Consider the following 21056-nt stretch of genomic DNA (forward strand, 5'->3'; position numbering starts at 1 on the left):
TGGTGTTGATATACAAGATTTCTGTGTGAAGTTCACATACTTCTTTATCTCTTAGTGTTGTCTCTTCTCTGCTCCTCAGCTGTGCCGAGAGGAAGTCTTTCAGCTCGGAGGAGGCCGGAGCCGGCACAGTGACCGAGATATCAGCGCAAGCAGCCATTAAAATGGGTTAATCACTATCCACTAAAGAAAGCCATCAGATACAGTACTTGTGTGTCCTTGCATTGGAATAAACCCTGCCAAGTCTTTATGAAAAACCCTTATTCATGTTTGTAATGGCATGTCCATTTTAGTTTTTTTAAAGAAAGTTTTAAGAGTGGCCTTTTTGAGTTTGTAAAGTCTGTACAATGTATTATTCTAATAAAACTACAAATTATGATGTAAAATAAATACTATTTTTTGCAATTTGTTTTGATAAGTGAGATACTCACTCAGATGTCTTTGCATTATTAATATTATTTTATGATTATTATTATTATTATTTTTTTTTTTTTGGAGAGTATGGTATATTCAAATCTGTATTTTTAAGTACAAATCCATATTAATGAGTTCTAAACACTGCCAGAAACTAAAAATAAAATTAAATAGTTTTCCAAAGTTTGAGGTCCATAAGAAAGGAGTCACATCTTCTTAAAGCTGCATTTATTTGTAAAAGAATAAATGGAGCAAAATAATATTATTGTGAAATTATTTTTACAATTTAAAATTTTATAAATATAAAATATGGATATTTTTTTTATAAATTTCACTTATTCCTGTTTTAAAAGTTGAATTTTCAGCATTTATATATATATATATATTTTTTTTTTTTTTTTTTTTTTTTTTTTTTTTTTAAACCATGCTTTTTTATTTTATGGATTATACTATGAATAGACAGTTCAAAAGAGCTTTATTTGTTTGAAACAGACATCTTTCATAACATTATAAATGTCTTTACTGTCACATTTAAATGAACAATGTCACTGCTGAATAAATGTAAACAATTCTACAAACGTTTGAATGATTTAATTAATTATGAATTAAATTCCAAGGATTTTTTAAATAATCCAAGATTTTTATAACATAATTTCTATGTAAACAAATAATGAAGAAGTTACAATACAAGCATTAAATAATAAATTCACATCAAGGAAAAGACTGAACAACTCACAAATTAATTGTTTAAACATCACTTTTGTAGTCCCAAAAGTAATTGTATTTCATCAAGCAAAACATAAAAAAGTGGCTTCTCGCTTGAAACTTACATTTATGTATATAAAGCTTTGTTAAAAGATAAGAGGATTAAGTAAGTATATTTAGTTTTTTTCTGTAAGTCCACCTTTTTTTCCAATTATCAAGTCCAAACAAAGTATTTCACCTAGGGTAAGGAAATTATTTTCCATTATTCGCAATAATAAATAAAGGAAAAGTTTTTCGTTATTATTATTATTTTTTTAATCTTAATTTTTTTTATGCCATACAGCAAAACAATACAACGAGAAACAGTAAAAAGTGTAGGAAAAAATTACTTTATACAATAGCATACCTGTTTACAATATTATGAGTTCGAATAGCTTTTTTACTTGTGCAGTTACATAGAATCTTACAATACAGCTTGAAATCATTGAGAAAATGAGAAATGTTTGATAAGGAGCCTGACCACTTCTTTTAATGAATATGAAACTTCCCCATTGAAATTAACAATTGTATGAAATATACTTCATCTTTGTCAACTCTATCTGATCACTGAAGTATGCACGCAATGTTTATTAGTGACGAATGGGAAGCGCAAAATGACGTCAGAGCAGCAGTGTACACGCAGACGCGAGTTTCCGGTTTTGGCGCGCACGCGCACTGGCCGTTTTTTTTTTTATTATTATTATTAGTACCGAACTGAACTGTTGGTTGGTAACTATCTTAGCGGCTTTTCTCGACAGCATTTGAACTGAAAGGAACTGAAGTGACATATTTTTGAGTTCACCGAGAGGACCACAGAATTCATAAATCTCAGAGGATGGCTTTATTATTGACGCATCCGTCCCTGATGTAACGGAGCCGAGCGGTGAGAACCCGGTCCTTACGATCAGACAGATATTTATATAACTTGTATCTTAAACACATATGGCAGCATGTAATCAGTCGACTATGTCTCCCAAAACCCTACGGACATGCTTTAAATTATAAAACAGGCATCAGTTTATCATATAAACTGTCCTCGGCCTGATCTGACGTTAACTGTGGTGGTGTTTCGAAATCTAGTGAGCTGCCTATCTAGACAGCATGTAGGGTGTGTGCGATTCGTGAATTATGAGGAACGTATGCGCCTTTGAAAGCCCCGATGAATGATATCTATGTAGGCAACCAACAGACATTAACTGTGATCTGTCGTTTGGTCTACAAGTGAACTTCTACTCTTGAGCTGCGGTTTTGTTTTCACTTCCTCGTGTCAGGACATGCCACGTCGTCTTAGCACACCTGAACACGTGTGAAAGCCCCTGATGACGAGGAGGATGAGGATGCCCTGACACGTGACGTCATGGAGGAATGCACCTGTACTCGAAGCAGCTGCCAGTGAAGGTTTGATTCGTCCACATCACCTGCTCATCCACTCCAGCAATGGGAAGGCAAGTACAACACTAAAGTCTTTGAGGAAAGTGGTTTTCTCCAAAGGAAAAGAGTTGATGTGAAACTGCATGTACTGTGTGTAATGGAAGTGATGTAAGCAGAAACAAATCTTTTCGAAGCTTCGAATGAATTGAAGTAATCGCTTTGCAAAATGATTCACTGATGATTCAACAAAGCCTCGTGTACTGCAATCACGTGACTTTGGCATTTTGACACGCGCTCCGAACTAGTGATCGACCGATATTGATTTTTTATAACCGATACCGATACAGATTATTTGTATGTTTATGTACCCGATAACCGATATGCAGAACCGATATTTATTTACTGTTATACTTCTGTTTCTGACAATTATTACAACACAAATGAGCTGAAAAAAACATTTTATTTATAACAATCACTCCCTCCTTGCATACAAAAAAAAAACAAACATTATATTTATACACAAATAAATAGAGGGGTCTGAGTCCAAAAAATTTAAGCGCACTGTTCCTAAGTGTCTTTGTTTTAAAATAAAAGCTTTGATGAGGTAAAAAAATAAAAACAGGTAAAAAAATAAAGCACAAAAATGATTCTAACATATTGGTGGGGGCGGGAGGGCTATTTAGGGGTGCATAGCTATTTAGTAGTGTAACTTAATACTCCCAGTTAAGCAGAACTAGGTTTTAGTGTAGAAAACAGAGTCTTTCAGCATTCTGCCCTGTAAGCCTGCTTCCTTCAAAAATGTCATGCAGTGGCCGTGCTTGAGGCTTCCTGATCAACCCAGTCAGGTGCTGAGCAATATGAACAAACTTTTTTTCCCGAGACTATATAAAGTTAAACAGCACTTGTCAGTTGGCATTTTATGATCTAGATTTAATCTAACGTTAAATCATGAAATGCCAACTGACCAAGTGCTGTTTGACTATAATTTAATCAACCGCGATCGCGCATGGAGATAATAAATAATTAATTTCCACAAAGCGGTAGGCTATATTTATATGTGTATTAGCGAAATAATTGTTATGTAGTAAATGATAATATAATCTAGGGTGTTTAAACAAGATAATCTTGTCAAAAGTCTCATTCAGTCGCCGTGCTTAAGCCTCCAGATCATCCGTCAGTTGCTAAGCAATATGAACAAACTTTCTCTTCTAGACTAATGGTGAGCAAATACAACAGATAAAGAATTAAATTCAACGCTTTTATTTTCAACATGCACTCATTCATCTCTGTTTTATTTAATTCATGTAAAGATACGTCTCTATTGGGGCAGGACATGATGAATTACACTACGTGACTCAATGAGTTCGTCTCAATTGTTTAGAAACAAGCTGCATAAATTAACTATATCAGGAATTTATGTCTCAGATCTCATTTGTGCATGTCTGTTATGTTAAATAAAGTTGATTAATTAAAGCAAACCAAGTAGAACATATATTTACCTGTGCACTGAGTTGTTGTTGACTGATCTCCTCAGACGCCCGGGCTGCAATGGCGGAAATCTCAAAACGGCCACAAGATGGCGCCATAAATCGGCGAATCCGATATTACAAAACCGATAGCCGATTATGGAAAAATGCTTAAATATCGGGAAAAATATCGGTAAACAGATACATCGGTCGATCACTACTCCGAACCACTGTTTAGAAAAGATTCATGAAGAGGTGCTTTTCAAAAGTGGCCATAAATATGTAGTGACGAATACATTATTGGCAAATTATTGTTTATTATATGAAGTTTCTGCTGCTTGACAAACATTTAAAGTCAATTTAAATTAGAAGAGCTGCTATTTGCTTTCTGAACGCACAATCGCGGTCTTACTGTAAATGGTTCACTGTGGCAGACTAAATCTCACAATTCAGACTTTTCTCATTCTAAGGACAAATGTCTTTGTGTTTTTTTTGCCATAGAGTGTATAGAAACATTTCTAATAGAAAAAAAAAGAATAATAAAGACATTCTTCTTAGAATTGCGAGTTTATTTAGCAGTTCTGAGTTTAGCCTATATCTTGTAATTCTAGTTTTATATCTCGCGGTGCAAGAAAAAATCATAATTGAGTCACAATTACCTTTTTTATTTCTTTTTTATTCTGTGGCTTCCACAAAAAAAATCTAACCAGAAACATACTTTCTGATTTCTATGTGTTTACTAATTGGCATTACTTGCTATTGGCATAGCTGAATGGATGAAGCAAATATCCTAACCACAATGCTTTTCAGTACAATGGTAAACCACCAAAAAACGTCCACAACAGAAACTCTTTCAAATGTTCAACATAACTGAACATTAAACACTAGATGTGTGGTCACATTTATTTAATCAGCTCGAATCCAGTTATTCCAATTGCAATCCACACAATTGGGAACTTTGTGTGAGGCTGAATGATTTCGCCAAGTATGTCCTGTGAATCTATTCACCACGTTTGCAGCTTGGTTTGAAAGTGACTTCTGTGTGAGCAGCCAAGCTAAGAGGATCCAATAACCATGATAGTTTTCTCATCATCATTATTTTTTTCTCTCTACAGGATTAGCATTTCCTGTCTGTTTCCAGCATCCTGGCACTTCAGCCTGTCTCCGGTGGTTCTGCCGCGGTTCCTGTTGCCTTCCTTCAGGCAGCTGCTGCTGCTGGGTCTGTTGGCGGGTGTGATGGGGCTGCTGTACCTGCTGCTGGTCACAGGGAAGGGCCAGTACAGCTGGCTAAGAGAGGACCGACACCTCCACACGTAAAGCAGTGCTCATCAGTTCTGTTATTCCTGTTATGCATCTCAGCAAATCGATTCTGAATCATTCTGATTGATGTGTCTCCGCTAGACGTTTGGGTCGGGTGCCGGACATGGAGGCCACGGACACCAATAACCCCAACCTGAACTACGGGCTGGTGGTGGACTGTGGCAGCAGTGGCTCCCGTGTGTTTGTGTACACCTGGCCTCGGCACAACGGCAACCCGCATGAGCTCCTGGATATCAAACAGATGCGAGACCAGAACAGGAAGCCTGTAGTGATGAAGATCAAGCCAGGTCAGTGTGGGAATGAATGAACAGAAAGCAGGCGTCTTGAAGTGGTGATGTGGTGTATTTTGCCGGTTCTCCAAAGAATCGAACTCAGTCAGGGATTTTTCTCTCAGAAGAAAAGACTTTATTTTAAGCAAAACAAAGCCGAGAGGTCCTTGCAAGGAGATCTCTCAAATGTTATTTGGTTTCTCCTTATATATTTCTATATGGGGCGGTTCCACATAGTCAAACTTTTCCTTTAGACTACACTTTTCATACATCCCTAGAGAGGGGAGGCCCTCTGCTTGAGGCCCTTAATGTATGTCTGACCATATGTTTCTCATCAGTTTTGTACATTCCAGGGCGTAAGCAACTTTCTATTAGATTTTAGGCCTATAAGATTTTAATAGAATAAAACATCAGTTTCCTGATTTTAATCAGTTCTCGTTTTGATGAACCAAGAATGAATCCCAAGAATCAGTCTTTTAGTCTGTGCTCTCTTGAGTGTGAGCGAACTGTTACTGAACAATAGACAAAACACTTTACAGTGTAATAGTATTGAAGTATTATTTTGTTTTTGATTTAATTTTAAGATTTTGAGTAAATAATGAACGAATCAACAAATAAATATACGGATGCACACAGCTGTTGTAAAATGTCCATTTTAGATTGACTAACTGTAGGGATTTAACGATTCACTCAACTCACAATTCGATTCAAATTATTAATTAAATGTGTCCTTTTATTATTGATTGGACAAAATTTTGCACATTTCTTTGTGATATTGAAATATAACACTATAATAATATTAATATAGCACTTGCATTTTATTGATCTTTTGTTGGTTTTGTTTGCTTCTATTGTTCTCATTTTTAAGTCGCTTTCGAAAAAGCATCTGCTAAATGACAAAATTTAAATCTGATGTAAATGTAAATAACAAAACTACATTTTAAATTTTAAAATAAGCCCTAAATCAAATAAATAAATAACAGAAATAAATCACTTCATATAATAAAATAATGCTTTGTCTGTGCTCTTTCCATATAAAATTAGAGGCAACCACTGCATTTTAATCATGATCCAAACAGATGCTGCATACCTGCAACACAAGCAGTGTTTAATCTAAATCAGATTGTATAATATAGAAATTCTGAAAAGCAAAAACATAATGATTTGACTTCGGTTTTGTGAAACTATACATAAAAAATATCAGCATGTAACCGAAACAGCAGACGAGCTGAACGAGACGCAGATTCACTCTCTGCCAGCAGGGGGAGCTTCAAGTGTTTCCTTGGTTACCGCTGTAAACAAAGCAGCGCTGCATTTATTAACTTTAATATGCATCTCACAGAGAAACTGTTAAACGCACCAACTTAAATAATAAAATACACTGGTGTAATACTACATAGTGGCAAACGCACTCTTCAAACACTTCCTCCTTCTCCATGCGAGCGCAACAAGACCACGCCCCCTTTTTTGTGTATTCCCGTGGGCGGAGGTTAGTCAAAAAACTGTTTTAGTGACGTCATTACTGCAGGAACTAGAGGGATGTAGTCCAAACGGGTCGTTCTTTGTAGGCGAATTCTCTTAAATAAAATATCTCGCTTGGCATTGAACTTTAGAATTTTACAGATATTATTTATACTCTAACAACAACATTACACACTAACTAAAGTTTAAAACATGGGATCACGAAGAAGGGGACCTTTAATGCTGCATTTACTTTCAGTATCCATTAACTTTCTAACTTAGTTAGAAAAATGTCTAGAGCGGAGGCACTACATGAAATATTCATTATATTTTAGTCAACTTATCATATGATTTTTTTTTTTACTTAAGTGATATCTTATTTAATGTATGTTTTTGTGTAAATCTGGGATGAATACAAGTTTGACAGACACTTTTTAAATATTTAGATTGCAAACATGAATTGGAGTAGAAACCTATTTATATCATTTATAAAGTTTATATTATAAGAACTGATACAATTTAAATGTAAATATATTCTGTACCTGATATATATCCAAGTTAATTGGTATATCGAATTAAATCCAATCATGAAATGTTTGTCAATACCCAGTCATACAAGTAACACTTGTCTCTTTTGTCTATTCAGGTATTTCAGAGTATGCATCCACACCAGGCAAGGCCAGCGACTACATCAGCCCTCTGCTGAGCTTTGCTGCTCAGCACATCCCTAAGAACAAGCACCAGGAAACGCCTCTCTACATCCTGTGCACCGCAGGAATGAGAGTCCTGCCTGAAAGGTGTCCGATCACACACTCGCACAAATAGACCCTTTTACAGTTGGTAAACAAGGTGACGTATTTGTGTGGGCGGGGCTTAGCTGGAGGCAGAAACACTTGAACAAACGGTAGCTAGCGTGTTTTCTTAGATTGTTTTTTTTAACAATGGCTGGAGAAAATCTGATTATATCTGTTTTATCTGAATATTTAAGGTCACTCACTGTCCGGGACCGCGATAATCATTTAAAAAAGTTAACTTTAACGGACGGAGATTGGTCGACCTGTACACAATCACTCATGGGATGGACGATCTGACAGGATTACCTCCGATTGAGTGGCCTGACATCTACACTTACCTGATAGAGAAACCGAGCGTGTATAGTAAAGAGAAACTGAGGGCGTATAAATCCTTAGATTAAATAAAGAGTGACATTACAGTAAAATTATTATTAAGATGTAAATATTTTCTAGAAATAAAAATTCTGAAGACTGCAAATTAATTATAAACTTTCTGTATTTATTCTTTCTTACCATGTTCTTAAATTCCGGTCACAATTAATCACAACAATGTATATAAAATGTTCTCCGTCGATTCTGGCAACCAACAACACAACAAGACGACATTTTAAGCTCCTTGAGTAGCCGACCCTGTGTTGGTTTGTATTAGCCGCCTCCAGTTCTCAGTTTGTTTTGCCTCCAGCTAGCACCGTGACGTACCTGTGACGTCAGCGCAAAAGGGGTCTATATAAACCTCAAATTAGCTGCCGCATCTGCTAAGATTGGGTTTGTTTGCAGCCAACAGGAAGCCCTGTTGGAGGATTTGCGCACTGACATTCCTGTAAATTTCAACTTCCTGTTCTCCGACTCCCATGTGGAAGTTATCTCAGGCAAACAGGAAGGTAAGACGCACCTAGACCACCTCCAGAGTTATTAGATCGTAAATAAAGGGGTACATTTAAATGTTGCACAAATCTACACTACTAATACTGAGGGTTTTTTTTTTCTTATCAGGGCTGCATGCATTTGATAAAAAAATACACATTAAAAATACTGCATTACAGTGAAATTATTACAATTTACAATAAGTTTTTATTATTATTGCAATATATTTTAAAATGTAATCTGTCCTCGTCATCAAAGATGAATTTCAGCATGAAATTCAGTGTCACATGATCTTCAGAAATCATTCTAATGTGTTGAATTGATGCTCAAGAAACGTATCTGATTAATATCAGTGTGGAAAAACAGTTGTGCCGTTTGTTGTAGAAATCTTGTTAATGAAGTTTAAAACCACATTTATTTTAAAAATACTGACCCCAATTTTTTTTAACAGTAGTGTACATAGTTTTGTTTTTTTTAGCTTTTGAGTGAAAATCTAAATTATGTGGAACTGATTTTATTTGATTGATTGATTGCAGGAGTGTATGCATGGATAGGAATCAACTTTGTTCTCGGCCGATTCAATCATGTTGAGGATGGTTAGTGATATCATACCATTTTCTTTATCATAATTAATAGCCCCTACAAAAGATTGCTCTCCAGCTGCCCTCTCACTTTGGTCTATATTTTGTCCTCTGTTTCTCAGACCATGAGGCCGTGGTGGAGGTGCAGGTTCCTGGCAGTGACCAGCAGGAGACGCTGGTGCGCAAGCGTACGGCTGGTGTACTGGACATGGGTGGCGTCTCCACTCAGATCGCATACGAAGTGCCCAAAACTGTAAGCTTTGCTTCTCCAGAACAGGTTATTATCTTTGAAAATTTCCCATATTTTTGAAAGCTGAATGTTCTCATTGTCTCGTTCTTGTTCTCTGTGGTTCTTGGCCCAGTGCAGTATAAGGCCATGGTGAATTTGCTGAACTGATGCCTTGGACTGAGATAAGACTGCTGCATGTTCAAATAGCAGCATTGTGCTTAAGCTTTGAGAAGAATACTAATCACTCTTCAACAGTCATTTCTCCACTTCTATATCACAGAAATATTCACCACTTTTATAATACATTAGATTTTCTTCTTCTTCTGTTTCTCTTGAAGTCATTTACAATATTTGTAATGGTTTATTACACCAAAAATATTTAGCAACGCACTCTCATTGCAGTTTTTAACTGTTTTGATTTGGTGAATTGGTGGCGTATTCATATTAAGTCTCATTCTGATCACATTCAGACTAATCCATACAACTGCATTTAGGCTTATTCATACGATTTTATTCAGACTAATTCATAATTCGTACAGTCTCCTTTGTCCAGTCTCATTCAGACTAATTTGTACATTTTTATTCAGAATAATCCATACAATTAGTTATATATATATATATATATATATATATATATATATATATATATATATATACATACATACATATTTATTGTATTTAATATTTAAGAAATTTAAATTATTTGGAAATGAAAAAAAAAGTGTAAAAGAAACTTTTATACTTTCAATGACAATGTATTTTTAACGAAGAAACAAATATTTAATACAAATATAATGAAAAGCGAAGTAAACACTGTAACCAACAAGACACTCAAGTTTGTGCGCATTAGGAAACACTTTTTTGTTTTTGTTTTATAAAGCCAGGGTAACACTCATTTTACATACAGCACACAGTGAAAATTACATGAATATTACATTGGGCAAAAGCATGAAGCCCAGAATAATTTAAAATCACGAGTTTAAAGTTTGCCTTTTGCACTTCTCAATAAAGCTGAACTCTCCTCTTGTCTGTATTTAATTTACACGGACCGACTGTCACACAGAGTGCACGCGATCGTTCAGGTCACATGCACACTTCACAAGATCTCACAGCGGAAGTTTGCAAGGATTTTGAAATTAGATGTCCATTAGTCATTCAAGGATTTGTTTAAATTTTATAAATGTGTATTTGCTGAATGCTGACAGCACACGAGAAACTATTCTAATGTTTGCCTGTCTATTACTAACAGTATTAAAGCAATCGTCGTAATACTTTTTTGTATACATTTTAATTCCTTTGTTTAATATTTCTATCTAATTATTAGACAGATTTCTGTCTGGGGACAGAACTGTTAACAACGACAGCAAACGAGGGAGAATGTGAGCACTGTGTGTTCTCAGCGCCGTCAAAATAAAAGTCCCACCACGAACGCTTCGGCCAAACAGAATAACGTATTGCTCGACCACTACATACAGTTGCATTCAAGCTTATTCAGACGATCTTATCTGGACTAATTCGTACAGTCTCATTCGGTCTAATCCGTACGATTTTATCTGGACTAATTCGTACAGTCTGATTCGGACAGTATGACTTGAGGCCCTGATACATTCAAAACACAGTTATTTTTTGTTCTTAGTTTAGGGGTAAAACAAAGATATACTGTTATTGAACATCCCGACGCCGCCCACACTGATGAAAACAACGTTTATAAATGAATATGTAAATATGTGCTGCCTGTTTTCCTCTTCGTAACAAAATAAACACAACAAAAATGAAGAGAACAGGAAAGTTCGCTTTGGGAAGCCATTTCAAACTCCCAAACAAACTTTGTTTTGGCCGGATTTCGTTCGAAATGATGTCACATCAGTTCGTTCTCCAATTTTGCTTGAAGTATATTAAATCATACAGCTTCATATGAATTCTCCCCAATTCACCTAAATGTAAGATGGTTAAGTTTTGTTATGAGATCGAGTGTTTGTTGTTTTTTTCCTCTTCATATGACCATTTCTTACCTTTCTGTCTCTCAGATTTAATGTTTTTTTCTGCTGTACCTTTAAGACTTCTGTATGTAAATCAGATAATCCTGTTTATCTTCTTTTAATTTTTATCTACTATTTGAAGGGTTACTCCACCCCAAAATGGAAATTTTTGTCATTAATCACTTAGCCCCATGTCATTACAAACCCATAAAAGCTTCGTTCGTCTTCAGAACACAATTTAAGATATTTTGGATGAAAATCGGGAGGCTTGTGACTGTCCCATAGACTGCCAAATAAAATACACTGTCAATGTCCAGAAAAAGATCATCATTAGAATAGTCCTTAGCCATCAGTGGTGCAACCATAACATTATGAAGCGACGAGAATACTTTTTGTATGCTAATAAAACAAAAATAATGACTTGGTTCAACAATTCCTTTCTCAACAGTCTCTCCGTGTCACCGTATGCCACAAGGATGCGCTGTTTCTACGTGTATTTATGCTTTGCATTGAAAGAAAACAGCGCATCCTTGTGGCCCGGCTGACACAGAAGACCGTAGGCCGTTTGAGTGATACTTTCTAAACCTTGACACTGTTATTTACTAGGCAGTCTAAGGGACAGTCTCAAGCCTCACGGTTTTCATCTAAAATATCTTAAATTGTGTTCTGAAGACGAGCAAAGCTTTTACGGGTTTGGAACGACATCGAGGTAAGCGATTAATGACAATTTTCATTTTGTTGTGGAGTATGCATTTAAACATTATTTTCAGAATTTAATTGAATCCCAGTAATTTGGGGAGAGTTTCATAATCTAATATTAGCAGTCCATGAATTTGGTGTGTGTGCATGCATGGTTTATTTGTATTTTTCTGAATATAATATTTGAGTTAATTCTGTATGTTTACCGTATTTTCCGGACTATAAGTAACACTTTTTTCATAGTTTGGCTGGTCCTCCCGACTTATAGTCAGGTGCGACTTATTTATCAAAATTAATTTGACCTGAACCAAGAGAGATGAACCAAGAAAAAACATTACCGTCTCCAGCCGCGAGAGGGCGCTCTATGCTGCTCAGCTCCTGTAGTCTACACTGAACACATAGAGCGCCCTCTCGAGGCTGGAGACGGTAATGTTTTCTCTTGGTTCTAAATGAATGCGACTTATAGTCCAGTTCGACTTATGTTTTTTTCCTCATCATGACGTATTTTTGGACTGATGCGACTTATACTCAGGTGCGACTTATAGTCCAAAAAATACGGTAATTGTTTCCGAGGAAAACTCCTCCACACAAATCCTGATGGCCTCTAATCTGACATAACAGGATGTCGCTGGAATCAAACACATCAGAGTGAAGCGTTCAGTGTTTTCATGTTCTGTAGTATTTTTCTACATCTGTATTAGAGCTCGAGAGCTGTTAAAGGATTGTTCGTGTTTAGCTCAATGAACCGCAGCTGTGCTGTCGATTACCACTGAACAGAATTCTCATCTCTCATTTTGTAAAAACAAAAAATCCATTAAAAAACAGAAGTTTTTCTGCCTGCTAAATTACAATTTAATAAAAAAAACAATTACCAATGTTTTTTTTTTTTTTTTTTTTTAAGTGCATTGTTCTAAATGTTAACTTTTACTGGGGAATGAGTCACTCATTTTCTGTGGTAATCAACAAGATGCCACAGATGCTTTTGATAGAGCTCAACTTGTTTCTGAACCCCGAACATTCCTTTAAATGTCATTTTACAAAGATGATGCTGCTTTGCTGGCTCTGCGTTTAAAGAAACATGCAATCTGCGCGCTCTTCAGAGTCGATCTGTAGTTCTGTATTTTTGGAAGATGCTTCAATGGTTGCCCAGAAGAGACCTCAGTTAACATCTGTCTCCCACAGCTGTCTTATATTTCTGTCTGTGTGCTGCCAGGAGGAGATAGCCAAGAATTTGCTGGCGGAGTTTAACCTGGGCTGTGACGCTCACAGAACAGAGCACGTGTACCGCGTTTACGTCTCAACATTTTTGGGTTTCGGTGGAAATGCAGCCCGCCAGAGATATGAGGAAAACCTCATCCACAACACACAAGTCCAAAACAAGTAAGATCCAATATGTGTTGAACGTAAGCTAGATAATGTACACTACCATTCAAAAGTTGTTGTTTTTTAATACATTTATACAGTGACAGTAAACATTTCTGTTTGACATAAATGCTGTTCTCTTAATCAAGGAATAAAATGGATCACAGTTTCCACAAAAATAACTGTTTTCAATATTGATAATCATCAGAAATGTTTCTTAAGCATCAAATCATCATATTAGGTTGATTTCTGATCATGTGACACTGAAGACTGGAATAATGATGCTGAAAATTCAGCTTTAATCACAGGAATAAAATACTATATATAATTTATTTATTTTTTTATATACTTTTATAGATGTTGTATGAATTATATAACTTTATATAAATGTAAGCTTTATATTCTTATTATAAAATGTCTGAACAATAGAAGTTATCTTAAATTGAAATATTTCAAAATATTACTGCATTTACCGTATTTTTGATTAAATAAATGCAGCCTTGATCAATTAATAAAAATTAACTGTGAGTGACGGTGACCGTATATAAATGCATCATCATTAATTCACAGTGTACTAATTATGCTATTAATGTGCGCAGTAAGCGCAGTAAGATCACAAAAGGATTCAAGATAATTGTATTTTGTAAATGTATTGTGAATATTTGACGTTTTTATCGATCGCCACGCTCACATGTTCTTGGCTGTAGGCTGCTGGGTCAGCATCAAGGAGAGAGTGCAGACTCACCCATCCTGGACCCCTGTCTGCCAGCTGACCTCCAGGACGAGGTGGGTCCTCGGGAGCAGAGGGTGCACCTGAGAGGCACTGGAGACTTCAGTCGCTGCCGTCTGCTGCTCCAGCCGTTCCTCAACCGCACCAACGACACCAACACCTCGCTGAACGGAGTCTACCAGCCGCCCATCGACTTCACCAACAGCCAGTTCTACGGCTTCTCCGAGTTCTACTACTGCACTGAAGATGTGCTGCGCATGGGAGGGGACTACAACTCCACCAAATACTCCAACGCTGCTAAGGTGCACTCACATTTTACAATGTTCATGCTGCTCTTTGGCTATCGAGCCCCAAAAAGAAAGGTTCTGTCGCAGCTTGAGCATTCTTGAAAATGTCTCTTTTTGTGATGCATACACGAAAATATGAAGAAAGATACAAGATTTTTTTTTTTTATTACAGCATTTGTTTCAGTTATCCAGATGTATCCCAAAGGACCAAAGGTTTGTTTTGAGTGACCTTGTCCGTTTAATTTCAGAGTTACTGTGCCACCCAGTGGACGACTTTGAAAGAGCGGTTTGATCGAGGACTTTACGCCTCACATGCTGATCAACATAGACTGAAGTAGGTTTAAAATACAAAAACCTCTATCAAGGCAGTATTGACTCATTTTCTCTTCAGTATAAATGTATATTAGAGATCGACCGATATGGGTTTTTCTATAGCCGATGTTTAGAGGTCAGGGTCAGCCGATGGCCGATATGTGCTGCCGATTTTTAGGGCCGATATCTTGGAGTTTTCCTCTTGATTTGCTTGCTAAAATGTCACACTAATAATAAGTGGATGCACAACACATTTTTTCTAAACCTATCATAATTTATTGAGCACTGACTTGAACCATCTCTTCATTCATCTTAATTTAGTGCACTGCACTGTATTAAAAAAAAAAAAAATGTATCCAAAGTTAACCAAACAAATTAATAAACTGACCAAGTATTAAATATATAAAACAGGTAATATATATATATATATATATATATATATATATGTCAATCATTTACATAAAAGTTTTAGAGCATTTACATTTATCAAGTAGAATTTTTCAAGTTTGTTGGAACATAAATGTAAACTTAAAAATACATTTAAATAAATACAATTTTAGAAATAAAAATCAATTAAACTGAAAAATATAAAAAAATAAATATATAAAAAATAATTAACAGTGGTGCTGCAAAGACACTAGCAACCAGCAACATTTGTGTTTGGTATAAATGACACAGAACACCTAAAGTGCATTCTAATTTCGAACTTACATCGCAGTCTGTTCATTTTTTTCCAAGTGGCTTTTGCACATAATAATAATACCGCTGCAGACGCATTTTGCAGCATTAAGGTTATTACTTGATCCTTAATTTATACGACGATCGATCATGGAAATTATCAAATATTGACATCCCTAAATACAAATGAGTTGGATGGAAAAATGGTTATTGTCTGCATCAAACCATGCTTCCGAACACATGTGATTCACGGTTCTGGGCAGCTCCAGGACAGCTGTCTCTCAGAGCGCGGTGCTGTCTGTGAGCGGGGCGGAGTAACGGAGCCCTCAATCACGCTGCAGTGTTTGTAAGAGCTGCCAACTTCTCCACCCCATTTACAGAGTGAAATTCTCTGACTACCTTTATCTCGCAGGTCTATTGTTGAATCTTCCAAAAGTTTTGGCTCGGGGTGCTTCACATGCAGTGGCTGCAGCAGCACTTTCCACCGCACCAATAACACGGGGCTGCCCGCCGACGTGCCTGACTTTAAATCGGCGCTACTAAACACGGATATCGGCCGATGCCGATATATATATAAAAAAATGACAAATATCGGCCTGATATATCGGCCGAGCGATATATCGGCCGAGCGATATATCGGTCGACCTCTAATGTGTATGGTAGAAAATAACACATCAGCTGTTTGGACAGCACAGTGTCGATGCTGATTTTGGAGAACGGTATAAACCGTCTGCTCCTCTCTCCCTGCAGGTATCAGTGCTTCAAGTCTGCGTGGATGTATGAGGTGCTCCACTCAGGTTTTGTGTTTCCAGAGGCGTATGAGAATCTCAGGACGGCCCTGCTGGTGTACGACAAAGAAGTGCAGTGGACACTAGGAGCCATTTTGTACCGCACACGTTTTCTACCTCTGAGGTACATGTATACACCAACTTATTTTTATAGCATTTTTTTTTTTCTTAAAAAAAAATTATATATATATATATATATAATTTTTTTTTTTTTTTTTTCATTAAGCAGGAACTTTCGTTAATCAAAAGTGACAGTCAACGCTTTTGTGTTGATTAATATTTAGCAGTAACTTATCACTGGTGACTGTCAGTTTATGTGCATATGGCAGAATTTTTTGGGAAAATCAATTAAAGATGTATTCAAACAGATGATGAACACTGTTGACAGTAATTATTATATGATGCAGTCTCACTTATGGCAAAATTTGGTACATTTACATAATGAAGCGTTTTCGGTTATTTCGGCGTCTGTGGTCTCAATAAATGAGGACTAACAGATGAAGAACATCTCCAGAACTGCTCTGTGAGTCTTTTCATGAGCATTTGACCGTTTGATTTGAGTAAAACTAGCATCTAATCACATACACAGAACTGTAAAGGTATTCATGGCAACCCGTCAAAATAAAAGTCCGGTTTGATTTGAAGACATTGTAACTATTAGCATTTTTCAGTAGAATGTTCATAATCTACTACTACTACTAAAATGAAACAAACATTATTACATTATTATGATTAGGAATAATCACACAACATTTCCTGTTTTAATTTGAATAGTAAATCCCCTTTGTTTGCCAAAAAATATTAGTTGCTTAGTTTTCAATAATTAAAAGATAAACTAAGTTAATGTTGTGTGCCTTCATTTGATAACCAGAAAAATGTAAATACACAACAGATAATTTCTGAGAAAATGCAAATAAAAATCATAAGGCTACTTTAAGAAAAGAATGAATAAATTAAGTTGTTTTCTGCATTCAAATAATTAGACATGCTGAAACACAGAATTTGGTAACAAAAAATATGGTGAGGAAAAAAAATGTAATACCAGAGAGAAAAAGTTATTTGAAAATGTCATAATGTTTTGTGTACATTTCTGACACGTTTTAAACGTTTTAAAACATTTCATGGGGCCCTAAACATGTCATTTCTGTTAAACTTTTAATAAATTGATCTGAAAACGTTTATGTTTCATGATTTTAATTAATTAGACATGCTTCGTAATATTGCACACAGTTGTTGTTAGTTGGATTCTATAGCACTTTTTATTTTATTTATTTATTTCTATTCTATAGAGCCATAAATATTATTTGAAGTTGCAGTAAACACCTTAGAAAAGTGTCATATTACTGGTATTATACCATGCTAACACTAAAACACCACATTAAAACTAAATGTTAACATTATTTGAATTGATGTATATTTAATTAAATAATGCCTAGTTATGTGAAAATGTGTTTTTGTGTACATTTGTGACGTGTTTTCCTCGTGTTCTGGTTTGTCAGGGACATCCCGCAGGAGAGTCTGAAGGGCTCTCACTCTCACTGGCAGCACAGCTTCTCCTTCATGAACAACCACTATCTGTTCCTGGCCTGTTTTCTGGTGGTGGTTCTCTCCATCCTCCTTTACCTGCTCCGTCTGAGACGCATCCACACGCGCTCCACACTCCTGCGCAGTGCCTCCGCTTCCGTCCAGTGGCTGGAGGAGGGCCTGGGTTCCCCAGACCTCCCTGTTACCCTGTAGGACTGGGACCGGTCACTCAAACAGCTGGAGGAGACGTAGCTCTCTAATGAAGGTGTTTTGGTTTGGAAACACTCCTCCACTAGCAATGAGTAATGATTCTACATGACATTTGCAGCCAAGGCCAGTCACACTTTGGTGTAATGTGAAGATTGCAGCTCTGGAAAGGACCGGATGGCTGCCTCTGATCAGCTGTGGTGTTGTTTATTTATTAAGAGGGACGCTGAGGCTGCCTTTTGATTTTCAATGTCACTATCAGTGTGAACGGGGACGTGTGACTTGAGTGTGTTTCATACACTTGTCCCCAATTTGGACACTCTATAGTCTAGATAAGGTTCTGCTGGCTGTGACCTCAACTCAAGACTACGCATGATTATGAAATGATTTGGTTGTGCCAAAGAGAAACAGAGTGAGCGTGTGTGTGTGTGTGTGTGTGTGTGTGTGTGTGTGTGTGTGTGTGTGTATGTGCATCTTGATTTTTTTTTTTTTTTTTTTTTATGCCACCGCCCATCATTTCTATGGCTTCACATGCGGGTGAAACGGTGTGATGTTATTTAAACATTTAGAGCTCTATGATGAGAATCAGTGCAATATATTACAGAGTTAAAAGCACATCTTTGTGTTCCAACTTGCAATATATATTAACAGTTCACTCAAAAATAAATTGTCATGTTCAACCCCATATGACCACTTCTGTCGATGACTAAAAGATTTAATAATTCGTCACTCTTTTGCACGCAGTTACAATGAATTAGGATCAAGATTTAAAAAGTACAAAAAAAGCATCATCAAACAAATCATTGGACTTATGATCTAAAGTATTAATTCTGAAGCCAAACAATAGCTTTGTGTGAAGAAGGACCAAAAATAGAAGTCATTTCAGTCGAGTATAGTGTATGAGTCGAATGGGCCAGTATTTCTGTGATGCTTTTTTTTTTTGTCATTGTAGATTTCTCATTCGCTATCAAATTATATTTCCAAAATTCACCCTTTTGCATCCATGGGAAGAAAGTCTCACAGGTCTGGAATAAAATGGGGATAAGAACCAACCTTTAAAAGGAGGGGTTTAATTCAGTCAATTTACTTCCCTCAAGTTATTCTAAACCTGTATGAATTTCTTTTTTTTTTTCCATCGTAGATTTGAAGAATGGTGTTAGCCAAATGTTTTCAGGTCCCCATAGACTTTCATAGGAAGGTTTTTTCGGTGGAAGTCAGTGGGGACCAACAACTGTGGGTTACCTATATTCTTCAATATTCGTGTTGAAGAAAACTGAACAGAAGAAAGAAACTATCACACTTGAGGGGAGTAAATAATATATTTTTTTTTTTTTTCATTTTGGCGTGAACTTTTACTTTAATTTTCTACATTTTTCAAGGTAAATTTGCCGTTCATAAGGAAGTACTGTATTATGAGGGGATTTCAGAGACAAATAATAAAAAAACATGCATCTAAACGCCATTCATTGTCCTGGTTGAATGTGTAAGTGTGTGTATTTCAGTGCAAATTCTCAATGACTTGTTTTTCTCGAAGAAAACCTCAGATGTTGGTGTTGATGTTCGCGTCAGTCTCTGCTGTATGTTGTTGATGTTTGTCATGCACACGTACCATATTAACACAAAAGTTTGCATGCAGAAACATCAATTCCTACAGCATTTCTGTTGCCAAAAATAATGAGAAATTATGAATTAAAATGGTGTTTTGTGTTTTCTTCCTAATGGTGCTTTCTAAAGTGAAAACCCTCTAGACGTGTTCTGAAAGAGACTCTTGACTGACACGATCTCTAGACTCTGAGGACTTTGTGTCAGCGGCAGTGTTGCCAAGACCGCGGTTATCCCGCGTTACTGAGCTATTTTAACGCTGTTGCCGCCGGTTGAAAAGCGACCCCAGTAACGTGATATGAATCCCTTGGAAATCGAATTTAACCAGAGAAGCCCTCCACACTTAGTATTTTAGCCATGGGACGAGATTTTTAACGGGGGACAACCGGGGACCCCCTTGAATCGCGATTGTGCGGGTTTTGTTGTGAAAACCTGGCAACCGTGGTCAGAGGTTTATTTACGATGTCCTCTGGATGAGAGGTTAAAACCTTCTCGTTTTCACTTCTCTCAGAGTTGTAAAGTGTGACTGATCCCTGTTTTCTCAATCTTATGTTACAAAACAAACATGAGAACGTCTTAAATGTCCAACCATGTGGTCTTACACTTATGAAAACATTAGGTTTGTTACTTTCCTGTGATAAAAACATGTTGTAGGACCTTAAGTCAGTACGGCAACGGACCACTCAGAGCATATTCAAATTGTATGCATATGTGAGTGATAGCAGCAAATATAAAAATAAATAAAAAAACTAAATGACTACTATATATATATATATATATATATATATATATATATATATAATTTGTTTTATTTTATTTTTTTACCTTGCATGTCATTGGAATGCCAAACTACGTTTTAAAGGGCACATTTTTCTTGCACTTGATATGTAGGCTACATGGGAAACACAGATTTTTGAGAAGTTTACCTATTTATAAATGTCATTAATCCATGACATTAAAATATTTTTTGATTCACAATCAGGCTATTGCAGTAGCATGTAAAAGTTTGGGCTTGGTAAGAGTTTTTTTTTTTCCTGCATTTATTTGATCAAAAATATTGTCAAGTCACCTTTATTTGTATAGCGCTTTATACAACACTGATTGCAAAAGCAGCTTCACATTGTCAAACAGGAAAATAAATAATTACAGAGTCATTTTTCCAGCTAAAGTCATTCCGAAATATTGTTACAATTTATCCATTTTAAAATGCAATTTATTCCTGTCATCAAAAGCATCATTACTCCAGTTTTAAGTGTCACGTGATCGTTCAGAAATCATTTATTATGCTGAGTTGCTGTAAGAGTTCAAATGCATTATTTCTTTTCAACAATGAATACTTAAGTCAGTGTTTTATAAAAACCAGCTGTATTTCTATACT

General features: G+C 36.2%; 1 protein-coding gene across 3 annotated transcripts; it reads left to right on the top strand.

Annotated features, from left to right (window-relative positions):
- The first annotated feature begins 1819 nt into the window (after nt 1-1819).
- Nucleotides 1820-19795, top strand: LOC113039676 (ectonucleoside triphosphate diphosphohydrolase 4-like). 3 transcript variants are annotated; one of them, XM_026197686.1, is made up of 13 exons: nt 1820-2329; nt 2427-2600; nt 5108-5305; nt 5394-5599; nt 7689-7839; nt 8614-8717; nt 9237-9296; nt 9404-9558; nt 13402-13568; nt 14258-14582; nt 14816-14901; nt 16308-16469; nt 17845-19795. In XM_026197686.1, the coding sequence occupies exons 2-13, from the start codon at nt 2593-2595 to the stop codon at nt 18080-18082; spliced, it is 1860 nt and encodes a 619-aa protein (XP_026053471.1). In that variant the 5' UTR covers nt 1820-2329; nt 2427-2592; the 3' UTR covers nt 18083-19795. The 3 variants fall into 3 exon arrangements, with proteins under 3 accessions (XP_026053471.1, XP_026053470.1, XP_026053472.1); XM_026197685.1 differs by having other exon boundaries at nt 1820-2038; XM_026197687.1 differs by having other exon boundaries at nt 1820-2038; nt 9404-9534.
- Nucleotides 19796-21056: the final 1261 nt, after the last annotated feature.

The sequence above is a fragment of the Carassius auratus genome, chromosome 22, assembly GCF_003368295.1.
Source record: "Carassius auratus strain Wakin chromosome 22, ASM336829v1, whole genome shotgun sequence".
Lineage (NCBI taxonomy): Eukaryota > Metazoa > Chordata > Actinopteri > Cypriniformes > Cyprinidae > Carassius > Carassius auratus.